Source organism: Dromaius novaehollandiae, chromosome 1 (genome assembly GCF_036370855.1).
Source record: "Dromaius novaehollandiae isolate bDroNov1 chromosome 1, bDroNov1.hap1, whole genome shotgun sequence".
Lineage (NCBI taxonomy): Eukaryota > Metazoa > Chordata > Aves > Casuariiformes > Dromaiidae > Dromaius > Dromaius novaehollandiae.
Window position 1 is genome coordinate 133,231,461 of NC_088098.1, and position 16,461 is coordinate 133,247,921.

The 16,461-nt window shown below is 37.4% G+C and overlaps 1 protein-coding gene across 1 annotated transcript in view; it reads right to left on the reverse strand.

Annotated features, from left to right (window-relative positions):
- Window positions 1-2,770: 2,770 nt before the first annotated feature.
- The window catches only part of SMS (spermine synthase), a 64,409-nt gene continuing 50,718 nt past the window's right edge, over window positions 2,771-16,461 (reverse strand). Inside the window, exons 10-11 of the mRNA XM_026120695.2 lie at window positions 8,798-8,913; window positions 2,771-5,632 (exon numbers count right to left, since the gene is read on the reverse strand). Of these exons, the coding sequence (XP_025976480.1) occupies window positions 5,590-5,632; window positions 8,798-8,913 (159 nt within the window). The 3' untranslated portion in view covers window positions 2,771-5,589. The remainder of the gene's footprint in view (window positions 5,633-8,797; window positions 8,914-16,461) is intronic.

Genomic DNA, 16,461 nt, shown 5'->3' on the forward strand with positions numbered 1-16,461 from the left:
CAAAAGGGCTTCACTAAGCAAAAGGACAAAATCCAAAAAAAGCTAACTTGAGGTACATCTTGACTGCAACTTAAGGCATGCAGGCCTTAAAATCAACTTCAGAGATTGTGAGCAGATGTCTGCCCTTCCCCTAATACCTACCTGTTACACATATGGTAAGAATTTTATAATGGCAACAGAGACTTTTTTTTACTCAATGGCACGGGTAAAATTTTCAGAAAGGAGGCCATTTAAAAAAAAATTAAAACAGAAGTCAATGTATATTCCTTTAAATATTCTGTCACTGGGGTTTTGAACAATGTACCATCAAGAACTTGTTGCCTGAATACTCATTTTCACTCATCCCTTCACCCCAAATAACTAATCAGTGGTTATAAAATATCATGGAGAACACAAAAGCACCACAAGAGAAGACAATCATTAATTAGCTATTTCCCAGCATGTTCCAATGTGAGACTCAAGAGCAGTATTTAGAAAAGGAATTGAATGAAAAATAGATAAATAAAAAGCAAAAACATCAGCTTTGATAATGAACTAAAGAAAAGCTAAACAGGGAAGTATATATTAGAATATTAGACAGTTAACAGTTAAAAGGCTTCACAAAGCTGTATATACTCAAGCTTTGTTATTCTCATCTACTACAAATGTTGATTTAAAATTCCATTGTATATACAAAGATTACCCAGACACTAAGATATTTCCATTATACATCAATAAAACAAATGCTTTTGTCTTTGTGTCTTTCAAAATAAATCATACCAGTAGTGTTGCAACGTGGCACATTGAATGTATTGTGCATTCATCACTGTGGTCATGAAACTTATTGTCCTTTCAAACAATAAAATTGTCACAGCACTTTGAAGTCAAGCAAGATTTAAGAAAACTGGAACGGCTGTAGCACTGTTTTGTTTTCATACACTTGCTGGTTCAGGCCTGCCTTCCTAACTTCCTGAGCTGAGGGCAGCAGAGAGGTCACTGGTACAATTCTGCCTTCCAGCCTTCCAAAAGCGCAATGAAAACCCATGACAGAGTTAAATAACCTAGTTCTCCTTCCTTAGGTCTTAATTTACTTTGAACTTATTTGCTTGAGTAATCTTAAAAACTGTTTAGACTAAACTCTGAACATACGTATCTTATACTATACTCTGAACAGTTTGCTTTCACTCATCATCTCATTTCCAGCAGCATTGTTTGCTTTCTCCTAAAATACTTCAGTCATCTTATAGTAATTCCTCAGTTAAAAATTCATTTCACATCTCCATTTGTTCTCCCTCTGATACCTACAGAGGAAAAAGTAGACAGTATAACTGGCACTCCTATTCTGTACCTCCAGATGCATTCCTTGCCATCTGTTGTGCTCTCCTCACTTACCATTCCTCCTGCTTGCTCATTCTCCCAGTCGCTTCCCACGTTAACTGGTCTTGCTCCTGACTCCCTTCTGTCCTTCACATAGTTTTTCCAGCACTGCAGAAGCATACTGTTTCCACATATGAAAACTTTCATTCTTTTTTTCTTACTTTCTGGTTCTCCATTTCTGCCTCTGAAGTTCAAGTTCATTGAAGTGTACTTAAAACCACTATCTGAACTTCACCTGTGACACTGTTCCACCATCTCCATTCCACATTTCTTCTTTCTTCCAAAGGCCTAAGGCTTAACTCTGCCCTGCATTGCTATGGTGCTCAATGCTAGTAATATCGCTTCTGCACTCATCTCCTTTGGTGCTGCTTCTCTCACTTGCTCCTTCAACATCTCCATTAATAATTCCAAATACTTCTTTTCTCCTTTGTCTGGAAACTTCCTATTTTCCTCAGGCACATCATCTGCAGTCTCCTACTCCTAAATTAAAATGTGAAATAAGAAATTGAGTGCTCTTCTTCCTCCCACTGGTCCCCTCAGCTTTTTCCTTCCAGCAGCCTGTCAACATCTCAAACCCTAAAGTGGAGTGTGGGGGGTGGAATCCCAAAAGATACCCATCTTCCCTGTTGTGCATATAGGTGCTCTCACGAAGTCTGTATGTGAGACTTCTTTCTTAAACATTTAAGCCTGTCCTCCTCTTCTTCCCCAACTACCAAGCCACTTGTTTTTACTGTACTTAGAGCAGATGCAAATATTTCTCCTTTTCAGTTAGCTGAAATCTACCCAAATCTCTCTACAATAAATCTTCTCTCAGAAGTCACAGTCTTCTTCCATCGTCTGACATACTCTCCCAGAATCACACCCTGGAGTAAATTCTCCAATCTGCCTGTCCTGCTCATGCCCTTCTCCATTTCCTCAAAGCTCTGCTCCAAAGCTGGCGTCATTCTTAAAGGTTCAGAAGAAATTAATGAAGCAATCTTTTCTCTATTCCACACAATGAGTCACAGAGCCACTCAAAGCTGCCTTGACACTCCAGCAGAAAAACTTCAAGAAATTCTTTAACAGACCTCCAAAGAAGTCACAGTGCAGTATTTCACAGTCCTAGGCAACAATCACAGTGAAGCCTCAGTAATCTTTCACCTTGCCAACATCAGAGTACTGTTCTACACTACGGAGTATCTTATCTAAGATTATATTATGTGGTAAACTAAACTACTAAACCGTCAGAAGCAGAAAAAGATATATTCAGTAGAAGGACCATTAAGTATCTTTGTATGTTTGTTAAGTGACAAATGGAACAGCAAAAGGAGGAGAGGAGAAAGAAAAAAGGAGGTACAATGGTAAGCATCATACCCATTAATTCTGTCATTTTAACTCTGCATCTGTGGTGTATTTAACAATTCAAACACACAAGTAATACCAGCGTACCTTTATTTTAACATGTGCACTGCACTGATGCAGCGGATACAATGCCAGCAATCTTCTCTTTGCACAAACTACTATCAAGTTTTTAAATTTTTAAATCACATTTCTAGGTGGAAGCAGCATTTAGTGCAAAGAATAATTGAAGAAGAAAAAAAAAAAAAGCTCATGTCAACCACTTCTTGGAAATTGTTTGCATACACAGTGTGGCAATCACAGCTATTTCCCAACTGGCCTTAAACATGAAAAACTGATCAGCTATCGCACTTTGCTTTTGAAAATTCTATCACAAAATTCTTTTTTAATTATTATTTCTACTACAGCAACAAATAAATAAAAACTGACAATGCGCATATATTTCCTCAGAACCAGTTCAGCAACTTAAAAAAATAAGATAGTACTATTCAGTGTTTGCTGAATTGCTTTATACTACATCTATCACTTTAAAAGAAACTACATTAAAAAGTCTGAAGAAAAGAAAAAAAGTAATTTCTCAGTCTTTCTTTACACTGTAACAACTGAAAAGGAAAAATTTCCAAGCACTGCTGCCTCTCACCTACCAACAATCTAACCCACCAAATTTGGGTCCCCTGGTCAATCAAGGAACTGATTACAGAACATCCCCCCATCCCAAAATCTTTGTGTTCAGGCAGCTTTGTGCATCTAAGCAAAACGAAAGCGCCAGCCTTGGTACAGGAAGCCAGCAACTGTATTAAATCACCTTCCAGTTCACAAGTTTCAAAAACAAAAAAACCCAAACAAAAATATGAACAAAAAACCCAAGCAAAACAAAACCAAACGAACAAAAAACAACCTACCACCCACCCATTTGTTGCACCTGATTTCTATCTATCAGGCTTACTCAGGAAAGCATATCCTGTAAGCCCTGTCCTAGTGAACACCTGTGTGCTTAATACTACCTACATGAGTAATCACACACAGAATTAATGGGAGTATTCATGCACGCAAAGTTAAGGACACACAATTGTCTATAGGACATGTGCATTAATTTGTACCTTACACAATATAATGATTGCAGTCTCATAACATAAATGAGCGGTTACTACTAGGCCATAGGCAATAGTTTCAAGGTATTTTCTGGTACAGACACAACAGCTAAAACACTTGGGGAAATGCAAGGCTGTTCTCTTGTTTAAGAGGGAGGCTCTGCTCTTTGAAGTAGTTATGGATACACAGGCTGTAGGCCACGGAACAACTGGGCCCAGCGTATACTGAAGAATTAACACTGACTGCAATCATTTAAAACAGTAAGAATGAAGAGTAATTCTCTTACTGCTCCAAACTGAAAGCAGGTTAACAGCACAATTGTACATGCAAAAATAATTATACACCAAACGCAGAGCAAATTTTTGCAAGTCTTCCAATAGCACTCTGAAATTCTAAACAGCCTACTCAGATTTCATCATCAGTTTATATGTGGGATACAGTAAAATAGTTTTTTATTCATTACTTAACAATACAGATCATGGGTGTGTTTTTTTGTTTTCATCAACAGTATCATTTTGGTTCAAGATTAGAGTGTTTAGGGAAATAGTGCACTTTTTATTCTATCTTGGAAATGTACAGAAGGCTTATATTTTTCCTGCCTCTTTTTAAGTGGGATCTCTTAAACACTTAAAGAAAAGTTTTAGTTAGTAAATAGCACAGTCTTACAAAAATATAACTTTTCAGACAACATGAAAAACAGTTAAAAGAAAAATGTTTTATCTTTCAGAACAAAAACTATAATGCGACCTATCTTCCAGTGAGTTTTAACTTTCAAGTGAATCTAACTGAGCAAAAGCCCCACGCAACATAGTCTGCAGCCATACAACCAGGATGTACCCTACTGAAGTAAACATATTTGCTCCAAATCCTTCAAGAAATACTGGTGCACGTGAATCTAAATCACACCCACTTTTCTTTTCCCTCCTAAGTGACTTCATTCTTCAAGAACCTAATGCTTCTCATAAGGCTGAGTAGTATATGACCACAGGAACCTCATTACACTCAGTTTCTTGCATAATGGTGGGATGAAAAAAATCAGCATTAATTTTCATGTTAATAGAGTTCAAAGTGCCTCTATAACCTACTATTAAATCCATATTAAAACCCAAATATCAGTATGGCCGCTAAACACCACCATGAGGGAAAAGGTCAAAGATTCTTCTCCTGCAGAAGAGATTACAACAATATGATGAATGAAACTAGAGTAAATTAACAAAATTCAAGATTAGTTTTCTTCCCTTTTTAATGAACGATTTGGGGTATCCTTTCACAACACCCCCCCCCTTTAAGTTACGCCCTTCTTCTCTACATGGAAGCACTGCAATATTTGTTTGAAATTTATAGCCAAAAAAGCACCCCTCTATCCTTGAAAAGCACCATAGATAAAAGTCTGATGGGAAAACAAAACAGAAAACAAAAACTCCATGGACCACCCTCAGGGATGAAATGCTAAAGATGTCTTTTTTTAATCAATCACTTGTGAAGAGCTACAAAAAATAAAAAGGATCACATTCTAAAGGTTCAGTGCATTCAGCAGCTATATAGTTTTGCTGCTTATTCATCTTTAAGTTGACTTTCAAAAAATAACACCCTAGCTCATCAAAATATACATTTTTCATTTGCTTTTAAATTAAAATAATAATAAAAAACATTTAAAGAATTCACAATCAATAGCATGACTAAGTTTCAGGATCATCTACAGCATATAATTTAAAGGTTCAAGATGCCAATACGCAGCACGTGGCAGGCCTATATGCTCCATGCAGCATGTACGCTTCGGATAATCTTGAATAATCTTGATGTTCAGACTTCCATTTGTTTCTTCCAAATAGTGTAGAATACCCATCTAGAAAAAATGAGCAGTCAAGGAAAAAGACAAAACAAGAACAAAACACGTGTGTAGTACACAGTTAGAGTGGAAATAGTTCTTTTCACTTGCATTTCAATTTTGGAAACTTCTGGTAGCTCGTAACAATGGGGTAGATAAAATCTCAAAGTGAAATCTCTCTGGATCTTCTTTTTTTGCTCAACAACTCAAAAGAGTACCTAATTTTCACTGAAATTGAAGTTCTTTGCAAACCCATTGATTCTAATCCCTACTGCAGAGTCAGGCTGTGCGTTTTGCATTGCAACCACTGAATGAATTACAGAAACAATTTGGAAGAAGCAATCAAAACTCCAGGTCTTTGATCAGGCTTCCACTGAGTTGGGATCCTCTGGCTCATCTTCTTGATTGTAAAGTGGCAAGTTTGAAGAGGAAAGTGACCTCCAGCTAGCTAATTTGCAGGCACAATCAGATGCAATACTGACATGCTCAGCAGCAGAATACTGTCTCTTAAATGCCTCAGTAGGAGTTCTCTTGAATACTCCCTTAAACAGAGAGATACATCTGAATTTTGCCTAAGTTTCCCTATGAGCTTCTATGATGTTGGTCTTAGGCCTCTAAACACTTTTTAGTAAGTGGCCCTTTGTGTTGCCTAGATGCAGAGCTGCAAGTAACAGAGTGCTGGCAGCTATGACTGCACTCTAACCATGTGCCACCTCCTCTCGGTGCAGAAGAACCCAGCTTCAGCACAATCCTAGAGCAGCTATCCCCAAACCAAGGTTCTCTGGCAGCCTGGATAACCAATCCTCAAGAGATCCCAGCTCTCTTTTCATTCTGGGCCTGTGAAAGAGGATAGAGCTACCTAATTCCTGCTGCTTCCTGAGGACCAGCAGACAGGAGGACGAGACATGAACATCACATTTGTTTTTAGAATTACAGCAATGGCTGCAAGGCACATTTTCTAGGATTTATAGATTAATATAACTGAAGTAAAACCACATAAAGATATATGCTCTTCTATTTACACAGTGAGGTCATATATGCTCCAAATGGGAGCCTGAATGTTCATCATAGGGTCCCAGTGGTGACCTCAGTGATACATATGTTTTCCTTAAAACAGTGAGTTAGCTTCTGTGTCGACAGCTACTTGAATTTCAGATGGTCCCCACTACAACACTGGTAAACACTGCTTTTGTGTGTAACTGTTACTTGTAATTCAAATTCTGGAAGTATGCAAAATAAGTAACAATAAAAAACCAATAACCCAGGTAAGTATTTTGATTGCATTCAGGTACCCCTACAAGTAATTTTTGGTCAGATTATGAAAATTAATATTTGCATAAGATTAGTTTGATGGCTTAGAGGTTTCAAGAACTAAATGAACGTCACAATGTTGAGAGAGAAACAGAAGTCATCTTTTTAATTGTCACAATATTACTGTAAACAATTGCATTTTACAGTCACCTGTGAAACAGCATTTAGATATAATCTCCCATTCAGATGTATGTTTCCTGTTTGGAAATCTCTAAAATTTTAAGAAAGGCAGTAACTTGTACTTGAAATGCAGGGAAAGGCACATCAGAGGTCTAAGACCAACTTGAAAAGAATAAACCAGGGTTTTGTTACTATGCATCTTACTTTGCTATGGGCTTATCTGAAGTCATCAAGATTATTTCCTCTTTAACATTCCTATATGTATACTGTTATCTCATAGGATGATAATGCAGTCAGATATGCAAACTAAAACTTGCCCTGTTTCTCTTTAAGAGCTGTTCATTTTTAACCTAATTATGCTTATTTAATTGCCAATTAAAAAAAAAGTTACTAAGAAATTTTCATATCTGTTAGCTTACTAGAGACATTTATTTTCCAAAGAAATGAAGCAGCATATCCTACTCGATTCATTTAGAAACATTTTGCCTATATCTGAATAAACAATGCAATAAATATTTAGAGAACTTTCTGAGAATGCATAATTCAAATCATTGTACATGTTGCATTAAGGCATGGTATTTGTAATTAAAGACAATGATAACTAACCAAGTATGTCTGCAATGTAAGCTACCAGAGTAAATAGCTTCATATCTACTTCATTTCACCCTTACTTTTTTGTCTTGGAAATGTTTTCACATCAAATCTGAATTTCACCGGAGACCTGACAATAATGAGAAATGGAAGGAGCTTGTTCCTTCTGATAGAAGGAACAGTTAGCATGGGCTCCGGAACAGAAGCCTACAACATTAGACAGTATCAAGAACAGAGACAGAAAAAAGAAAGATAAATGAGCACACAAAACAGAAGAAAGGCTTTGTCAGGGTTTCATAGGCCTAACATTATGAATAAGCAGATCCTGGAAAGATCTTTTCCGTCAGGAAATGGAGAGTTACAGCAGGCGTTACCCTGTATAGACAGTTCCAGGGAGATCACACGGGGATGGTACGTGACATCTAAGGCACATGGAGCCAGCAGAACTATCCCATGGCAGATCAAAATGTCTTTCTAGAGCTAACAGCGTGAAGACACAACTTCTAACTCCTTGTATAACTTATCTGTTACCCATAAAGTGAAGAAATTCTGAAGGAATATTTTCAAGATTGGGGATAAAAAGAGAAATAAGAAAGACTGGCAAGAAGTCCTTCTTTCACTTGTTGCAGAGAAATGTGTCTATCCCCTCCATTTAGAATATTTTTTATTAATGCTCATAATGATTTTTAGGAATCAGTTTTTCTTCCATTAATATCCAGTTTGAGTCGTATGGCCAGGAACAGAGCTATGACAGAATATCTGAATATTTATGCTACTCTGTCTATGAGATTAGTCTGTTTTTTCCATGAAAGAAGATAAACACAGCACAGCTCTGCTAGAACTCCCAGGTAGTATTACTCTCATCATAAAGATTATCCTGCATTGTATAAACAATTTTTTTGAATGTTGCCAAATGTAAGCAAAATGGCATGATCTTGAGAGGTACTAAGCATTTCAGCACCTTTGAATTTATGGCACCTTTAAAAAAAAAGAATAATTACTGCAGTCATCACCTTCAAAATAAAACTACAGTCATTCATGTACTATGAAAAAAATAATAGTCATCTGCCTGCTTGCACTTGAATTCATTACCTACAAGCAGTCTAGACTCGCTTTATTTGTTAATATGCCCTCTCCACCCTTTTTAGTCTTTAAGGATACAATTCCATGTAGGAGGGAACACATACAATTTCTTTTGAAAATTCCACAGGACAATAAAGCCTGCTGAGCTGTTCTTCATACAGAGTCAAGGCATCGGTCAGATTGATACAGTTTCCCTGAAGAAAAAAAGAAAAGTTCCAGTTGTAATCATATATATAAGCAAAGTCACAGATGAATATATACATTTAGACCTTAATGCAAGGCTCCATGTACTTCAGAACCACATACATCCTGTTCTTAACATTTAGTATTTACAAGGCAAATATCAAACAGCTTGTCTTCATTCAGCCTACAGCACACAACAATTTGTATCTTTTCATGAAAGACTAAGCATGGGGGGGATTATCCATCTTTCATTAGCAGAAACAGCCATTACATCAGGGCTTCCCGTTAAAACAGACCACCATGTGTTGTTTACCTACAACATCTACTCAATAACCATTTTCTTTACGATTGCTTAAATATATTAGTAAACACTTATTACAACATCCAGACTTTCTCAATTATTTAACATTGCCTAGGTTTTTACAACATTAAAATGCAATATTAAAAAACCCATAACCTATTCATTTTAAACTGATTCTTCCATATGACAAAACAAATCAGATTATGCCTATGTTCTGCTGGCTGTAGGCCACATTGTCTTGAGTTGCTCTGTATCATGCTTCTGAAAAGGAAACTATTCCTATGATTTTTTTTCTTTTCTTGGAACTGAGAGTGTTTAAGAATATTAGCAACATCATTTTCTGAACAACAGTGAAAAAAAATTAATGTTTATATGATCTTCTCTAACAGTGCAATACGGAATTATGAGACATCCCTGAATTCACAGTCCTTCCCACACAGGCAAATAAATATCTATCCTCCCCCCTCAACCCCAATCAAATAATTCTTTTAATACAAATTCTCTGAAGGATTATAACTGGAGAGAGAGGAGGAAAAAAAAAGAAAACCCCTCCCATTTACAAGCATAACCTTGTCTAAAGCTGAGCAGTAACAAGCAAGTTTTTAATGTCCTTACAGGCAACCCATGTATTGAAAGCTCTAATAAGACATGTAACTATCCATATATACCTGGTACCATACCATACCATACAAATCTTTTGAAAATGTAGGGTAAGAGTGAGCCAGCCCTCTGAATATCAAGGAATGCAAAGAAACCTTCCCCCTAGCCCTAGCATAATACTGAACTCTGCATTTGAGACCACTAACTACAGAGCAGAAAGCAAAGCAAAGTAATATTTAAGCATAAAGTTCAGCCAATTTTAAATTAATTGTAAGAACTTCCTATTAAGCATATATAGATACATCAATGCCTTCTTTGGTCATCTTCTTCGCTATCTTTTTTCAAAACGCCTCTGAAAAATGACAACATATATAGACAAACTAAGCAGGGCACCATTGACAAAGAAATCCAGACAGTCTAAATAGACTACAACAAACTAAACTAACCACTTATCTGAGCTAGCATTCTCCACATAATACCACAGAGGCTAGCAATAAAAAGTTCAGGTTTGTGGTTTTGATATATTCTTACAAGAACACACAAAGTTTTTAGTTTGTTTTTAATTGTGAATGAAATAAAAAGACCAGAAAGAACTGGCAGATTTTTCTTTGTGACACTTTACACTTGTCATTTGACTATAAACTCTACTCAGACAAGGCACGTATTACAGAGTTCAGTCCGAAACAGAAAGTCTACCTAAATAATTTGGCTGGTTCAAAGAATTTCCAAGAGGATCTAAGCCCTTCACCAAGCAGGCAATAAATCTTCACTGTAGCTTTTCTCCCCAGTCATAAGAGGAGTTCATAGCTGAAAGCCTGTTATTTTCCTCCCTTCTCACACTTTCCTGGACACTGTAAACCCATGACTGAGATATATCGAGGTTACACAGAGGGTATTTCTTCCCTCCGCTTATTGGTTCAAGGCAATGCCCCACCTGGTTCTGAGCATCTGTTCTACCTGTGCTTTCATCTCCCTTGCTGTATCTTCTACTTAACTCACTCCTGCCCATGAAAAAGAATGAACAAAAGAACCACCACACTCCTGAAATAAAAGGAATGGTTTTTTATATAGACAATTAAGTAGACTAGCTGATAATTTAGCCAACGACTCTTTTAAGAGTGTGGCAAATACTCACAAATTATTGGAACACTGATTTATTATGAAGTTGAACATAATCATGACTGCATGGCCTCTAGATGTCTCAGCTGTTGTTTTCTATGCATGAGGCACTGAATAAAGACCCACCAAATACGAATATACCTCTGCAGCAGCATGGCAGAGACAAGATGTTCTGTGATACTGATCAAGGAGGAGAAAGTGTTAATGGTCCATCAGCAGACTGGCAGGCAGACACTTATCTTCATTATTCAGATGAGATCTAGAAGAGCTCATGTGGGCAAGAAAAAGTACTCTCCTTGTCATGTCACCATTTCTGAGTGCTGTAACACAGCCAGCCCACGGAGTCTATTACACAAACCCATTTGTCCTATCACTGCCCAACCACAACCATCTTATTTTCCCTACTGGTCTCTTGGATGTGGACAAGGAAGCAGGCTGCAGGCACTGTCAATTCATGTGGCCCTTTCAGTTTTCAAAAAAAGTCCCATACCCTTTTTTGGAAATGCTCCCCTTACATCTAATATGTGAGTCATTACAGAGTCATAAAGGCATCAGATGTACAGCCAGTTTTGTAAAAATGGAAGTCCTAGAAGACCCTGTGAAAAAGGACAATTGGGAGCAGCTGTGAGAACACTTCCTACCTAACACCCTGCTTCCTGCCCATATTGATGTCCTTAAGAGAAGAGGAGGCAGAGAGCAAGCCACAGCCAAACTGATCTGTAAGATTTTTCCCTCATCCTTCTCATGAGGACCCTGAACCTCAATCTGTAGACCTCAATGTCCAGCCATGCTGCACAACACAGGAACAGCAGGTTATGTGATCATGATGAACCTAACCAAACCACACAATACATGCAAATCGCGTCATCTGTGGGGAAGGAAGACATATCTTCATGAGACATGTATGTCTCCATCCTTTCATAATGGCTAGCTTCTATTAACTTATAGTATGAGTGCCTTTTACCTTTACCTAGTCACGAAACCTACTTTCTTATTCTGATTTCTAATCAGTAGAAACAGAAGCATCAGCTAGCATTCTCAGAGTTACTTTCAACCCAGTGGAACCTCAGCTTTCCTCACACACAGTTTACCACTGTTAGTGGATGAACAACATTTACTGTAGAAGATGCAACAAAGGAACTTTCACACTATATGCATCTATATGAAATTCCTACTAAGCTAACATACTAGTCAAAGTCCCCCAAAATGCTGGCAAGAGACCCAAGCCACAAAAGTTTACTATTTATCTTAGATCACAATAATATTAGTCTTAATAATAGGAAAATATGCATTAGACAGAAAAAGGTCTACTCAAATCTATCAAAAATTTAATGGAAGAAACAGTAATCTACTAGCATAGTCAGCTTCCTGGTTTCAAGAATGATTCCTTCTGGTCATGATTAGAGAGGCCAAAAGCCTTCTAGCATAACCCTAGCAGAGTACTGCTTTTGATCTTTAAATGACCTGAACTTTGCAAGAAAAAGAGACAAGAGAAAAAAAAGCCTTAAAAGCAACAGAGTCTCCCTGCTGCATGGTAGTATCTTCTCTCTGCTCTGAATGAATTCTGGAAATGTTTGCGCATATATATTTTTTCAATTACTGAGCAAAGTATCTTGTCCCTTCCTGTCCTCAGATAATGTACGTGACTTGCATATGACTGAAAGAATGCAGATGGTTCAACTAAGAAAAAAGAGCTAGATTTAATTGGAAATTACAACACTCAAAGTCACAACTTATTGGATATTTTAAGTCCCCTAGCTTGAAAATGAGGTCAAGTTCTATAGGACCGTAGGAATGAAAGATTTATTTAATGCTTTCAAAACATCTGCATTACCTACTTTTCACATGTCTAAGTTGTTCTGCTAACACACTGTGGAATACTGAACTCCCAAGATAATGGTCTTTAAAGAATTAGCATTTTACTATTGTTTAATTCCTGTTTCTCATCATTCACAGATTTTTTAAAACCACCTTAAAGTAATTAACTGCACAATTTAGGACACACAAACACAACTGAAAAGCAGTTAAAATTCTCAAAAAGCAAGGAACTAAGATGAGTCTGACACCTGTGCACATAAAAACAAACATGCATAAGGGGCAAAGCCTGAAATGAGCAGGGACTTTATTTAAAAAATCTACCTAAACAGCTCCTATTCAACACTGTTTTTTCTATAGAGCAACATCAGATGATAAGCAGAAACCAAGTGTCTAGAGCACATTTTGACTTCGAGAATTACACTTTTTTTATTAATTAATTTCATTAATTGGGAATTACTATTTTCAAAAACCTTATACACAGAGTTTCATATTCTTGAAAGTTCTTTCAAGAAAGCATACAAAAAACATGCATTTGATTATAATTTCCCTATTCCATTGATAGATGCGTACTTATTCAGTAAAGAACGATCACATGCCTTATATAAACTATACACTCTTTGGTTTAAGACAGGTTTAACAAACAGCATAGGTATCAGAAAACAGAAGAGGCTTTTAAAAAGGTAAGAGATGAACACTAACTCAGAACAACTGAATAAAGCACAACACTGAAGAGACTACTGTAATACTTGTTTAGTAACCTATTATTATCCAGGACATTGCAGCAGTTACTTGGTTCAGCCATCCTTCACCAAGCATATAATTTTGTTCCAACATCAGACTGAATGCAAAAGTAAACAAAAAACAAAACAAAATCCCCAAACCTACCAACCTGTGTGTGTGCAATTTGAATCATAAATAGAAAATATTGCTAGGTAATTTACAGAGCATACAACTATTATAGAGGAGGTTTAATAGGAAAGATACAGTGAGATAAAAGCATCTGCAGTTAGTTTTGCCAGGCTGCCATTTCAGTATTCTCTCCTTTCTCCCTTCTTCAGTGACAGAGAAATCACTGCAGACAATGTGGTAAACCAAGAGCAGGAAAAAAATAATGAAACCTGCGAATAAGCAATTTTTACTCTTCATCAGACACACAACTGCCAATCTCCGAATGAAGACCTTCCCTAAAGGTAAGGCACAAAATTTCAGTATTAAGAAAGTGATATCCAGAAAAATTCACTATTAACAGTTTTCAAAAAGACAACATGAACGGCTTTATTAACTGAGTCTAACTAAGACTGTAGGTCTTAGTTAAGAGCCAATGCCAATCACATTGACATATTCTTGCATCACTGAAAATGATCCAAGGAAACATGCCCAGAATGTGCTACAGTGACCAGTCAGATAATGTGTTCATTTTAACTCCTCCCTCCCCTTAATGAAAACACTTAAATGGTACAAGCAATACCTTTTTTTCTTCTAAGCAGCCACTATGTATTCAAGCAATAATTAATCTTGACCATAGTGTTTAATGAGGTTTAAAACTGATGACTCAGTTTTTTTTCCTCCAGAGGGATATAAACGAGAAATTAGACTTCAGTTTTCTCCCACACTGTTCAATCATATAACTTTCAACATAAGAGAAAGAAGGCCACCAAATCCCTCCCTACGCCCCACTTAACTAATCTTTGTTTCATTTGAAACAATTTGATAGAGAGAGAACGGGAAAATGTCAGATTTACTTTGTTTAATTCTTGTTTTTCCTCTTAACAAGTATTGGTATCTCTTTGACATGAAAGCATTTGAGGTAATTTTAAATTCTGAAGAAGTTAAAAAAAAAAAAAAGGGCATTTAAACGAACCCTAATAGTTCTAGTTAACCCACTTACAAAGGGGATATGGCTATCAACTAGTTAGGGTGAATTTGGGCCTGTGTTTCCTATAACCTTAGGAAGTAAATGAGTGATCTGGAAGCAGAGGGAAAGGCCTCTCATACTTGCCAGTTTCTTACACTCATCCCTACATGTCACAAATGATATCCAGTAGCAATGCAGTACAGAAGAGTTTTGCTTGTCTTCTTTAAACTTAACATGGCTTTGTATTTTTATTTTGTAATGACAAGGGAAGGAATTGAACACAGCCAAGGTTAAATTCCTTCCTCCCTTCAGCACGACTAAGAAGTGAAGAGATACCTTGAGCCTGAAAGACCTTGCATCAAAGCTAGATTTGAACTTTGTGTGGCAGGGATGTTTTTTTAAAAAGACAGTGGAGGCAAGTGGATTGAAGAAGTCTCCACCGGCCAGATGATCAATTAATTTAAAATTGAACTCACAGTAACACAAAGAAGTGCCAGGAATAGAAATTCTGAAGGGGCAAACTGCCAAGAAATCAGAGGTGTACGTGCGCGCACACACACGTATGCATGAGTTCTTCTAGCCTCCTTTCATGTTGCAGTCAAGGAGAATCCTGCTCCCTCTGTGGAAGTGCTAATTAGAAAACCCCCACAGCAGCCAAAAAAGGGGACTGTAACTATGGAGCAACAGCACGGTGGTCTGGACACTTACAGGGCAGGCCACATTGTACTAGAGAGCAGACAGGAAGCAACAGCTTGGTGTATGGCTATGTGTGTGGTGGGGGGAGAAATGTGATCCTTCACACTGGTGATTAGCACTGTTTACTGGAACGCACACCCATGAGCAGTCCTGGGAATGTTTCTACCCAGACTGGGCAGGAGAAAACCTCCTGTACAGAGGTATTTTTAAAGGTTCCCCTTCATAAACAGGCTGAAAATGATAGCCTGCTCAACCTCAAAGGATTAGATCAGCAGAACAAAAACTTAGCATTAAAAAGGGTATTTTCATAATTATTTGCTGCCCAAAAGAGCAGATAACCAAACGTAAAACTGACATATACTGACAGCCTTACAATCAGTCTGGGCATCTTGCAGAGTATAGTTTCACAGCGATTAGAACAATCCTGAGATAGTATCCTGAGGTGCAGGACAGTGACAGTTGAGCAAAAAACACCAATCACACCAGTTGTTTGTGTATTTATAAGTACAAATTCCACTAAAGTTAAAAATCACTTTGGCAATCTAAAAACCATATTAGCTTTTAGAAGGTGCTCTAACATAAAAATGTGTGTTCAGAAATACCCCAGCAGGAAGGTCCAGAAGGGATGAAACTGGACCTCGGGACATACCAAGTGCTGGAGTACCCACTCACTCACAGTTACCGAGGACTTGCCACCGCAAGCACTGAGCATCTCACCAAACCAGACCCAGATTATATCACCAAGCACTCTGAAGCACCAGCTTCAGAAGGAGAAATGGAGCAAGCCATATGACTAAGTATCAGTGCTGTGGAACTATGTTCAGCTCCAAGTTTTCATAAGCAGGCCTCGACTCTTAAATATACAGATAGGGCTGAAATTCGGCATATTGAGGGTCTTGAAGCTCACTTGTCTTTGTACACATTAGAAATCCAGGTCCTGTGTAGATGCAAGACTATCAAGGTAGATGATGTAGCTAAAAAAGCATGGACATGAAAAGCAAGGCTACCACTCACACAAATGTACGAGTTTTTGTTCTCATTGTGACTATTATTTGTGGACATGCAGAGCAATTATGGAGGATTTTTTTTTCCCAATATACTTAGTACAGACTTAAAGCAACAGAGAATGAAATCTATAAATTGTCCTTTCTATCTCTCCAGAGCTGAAAC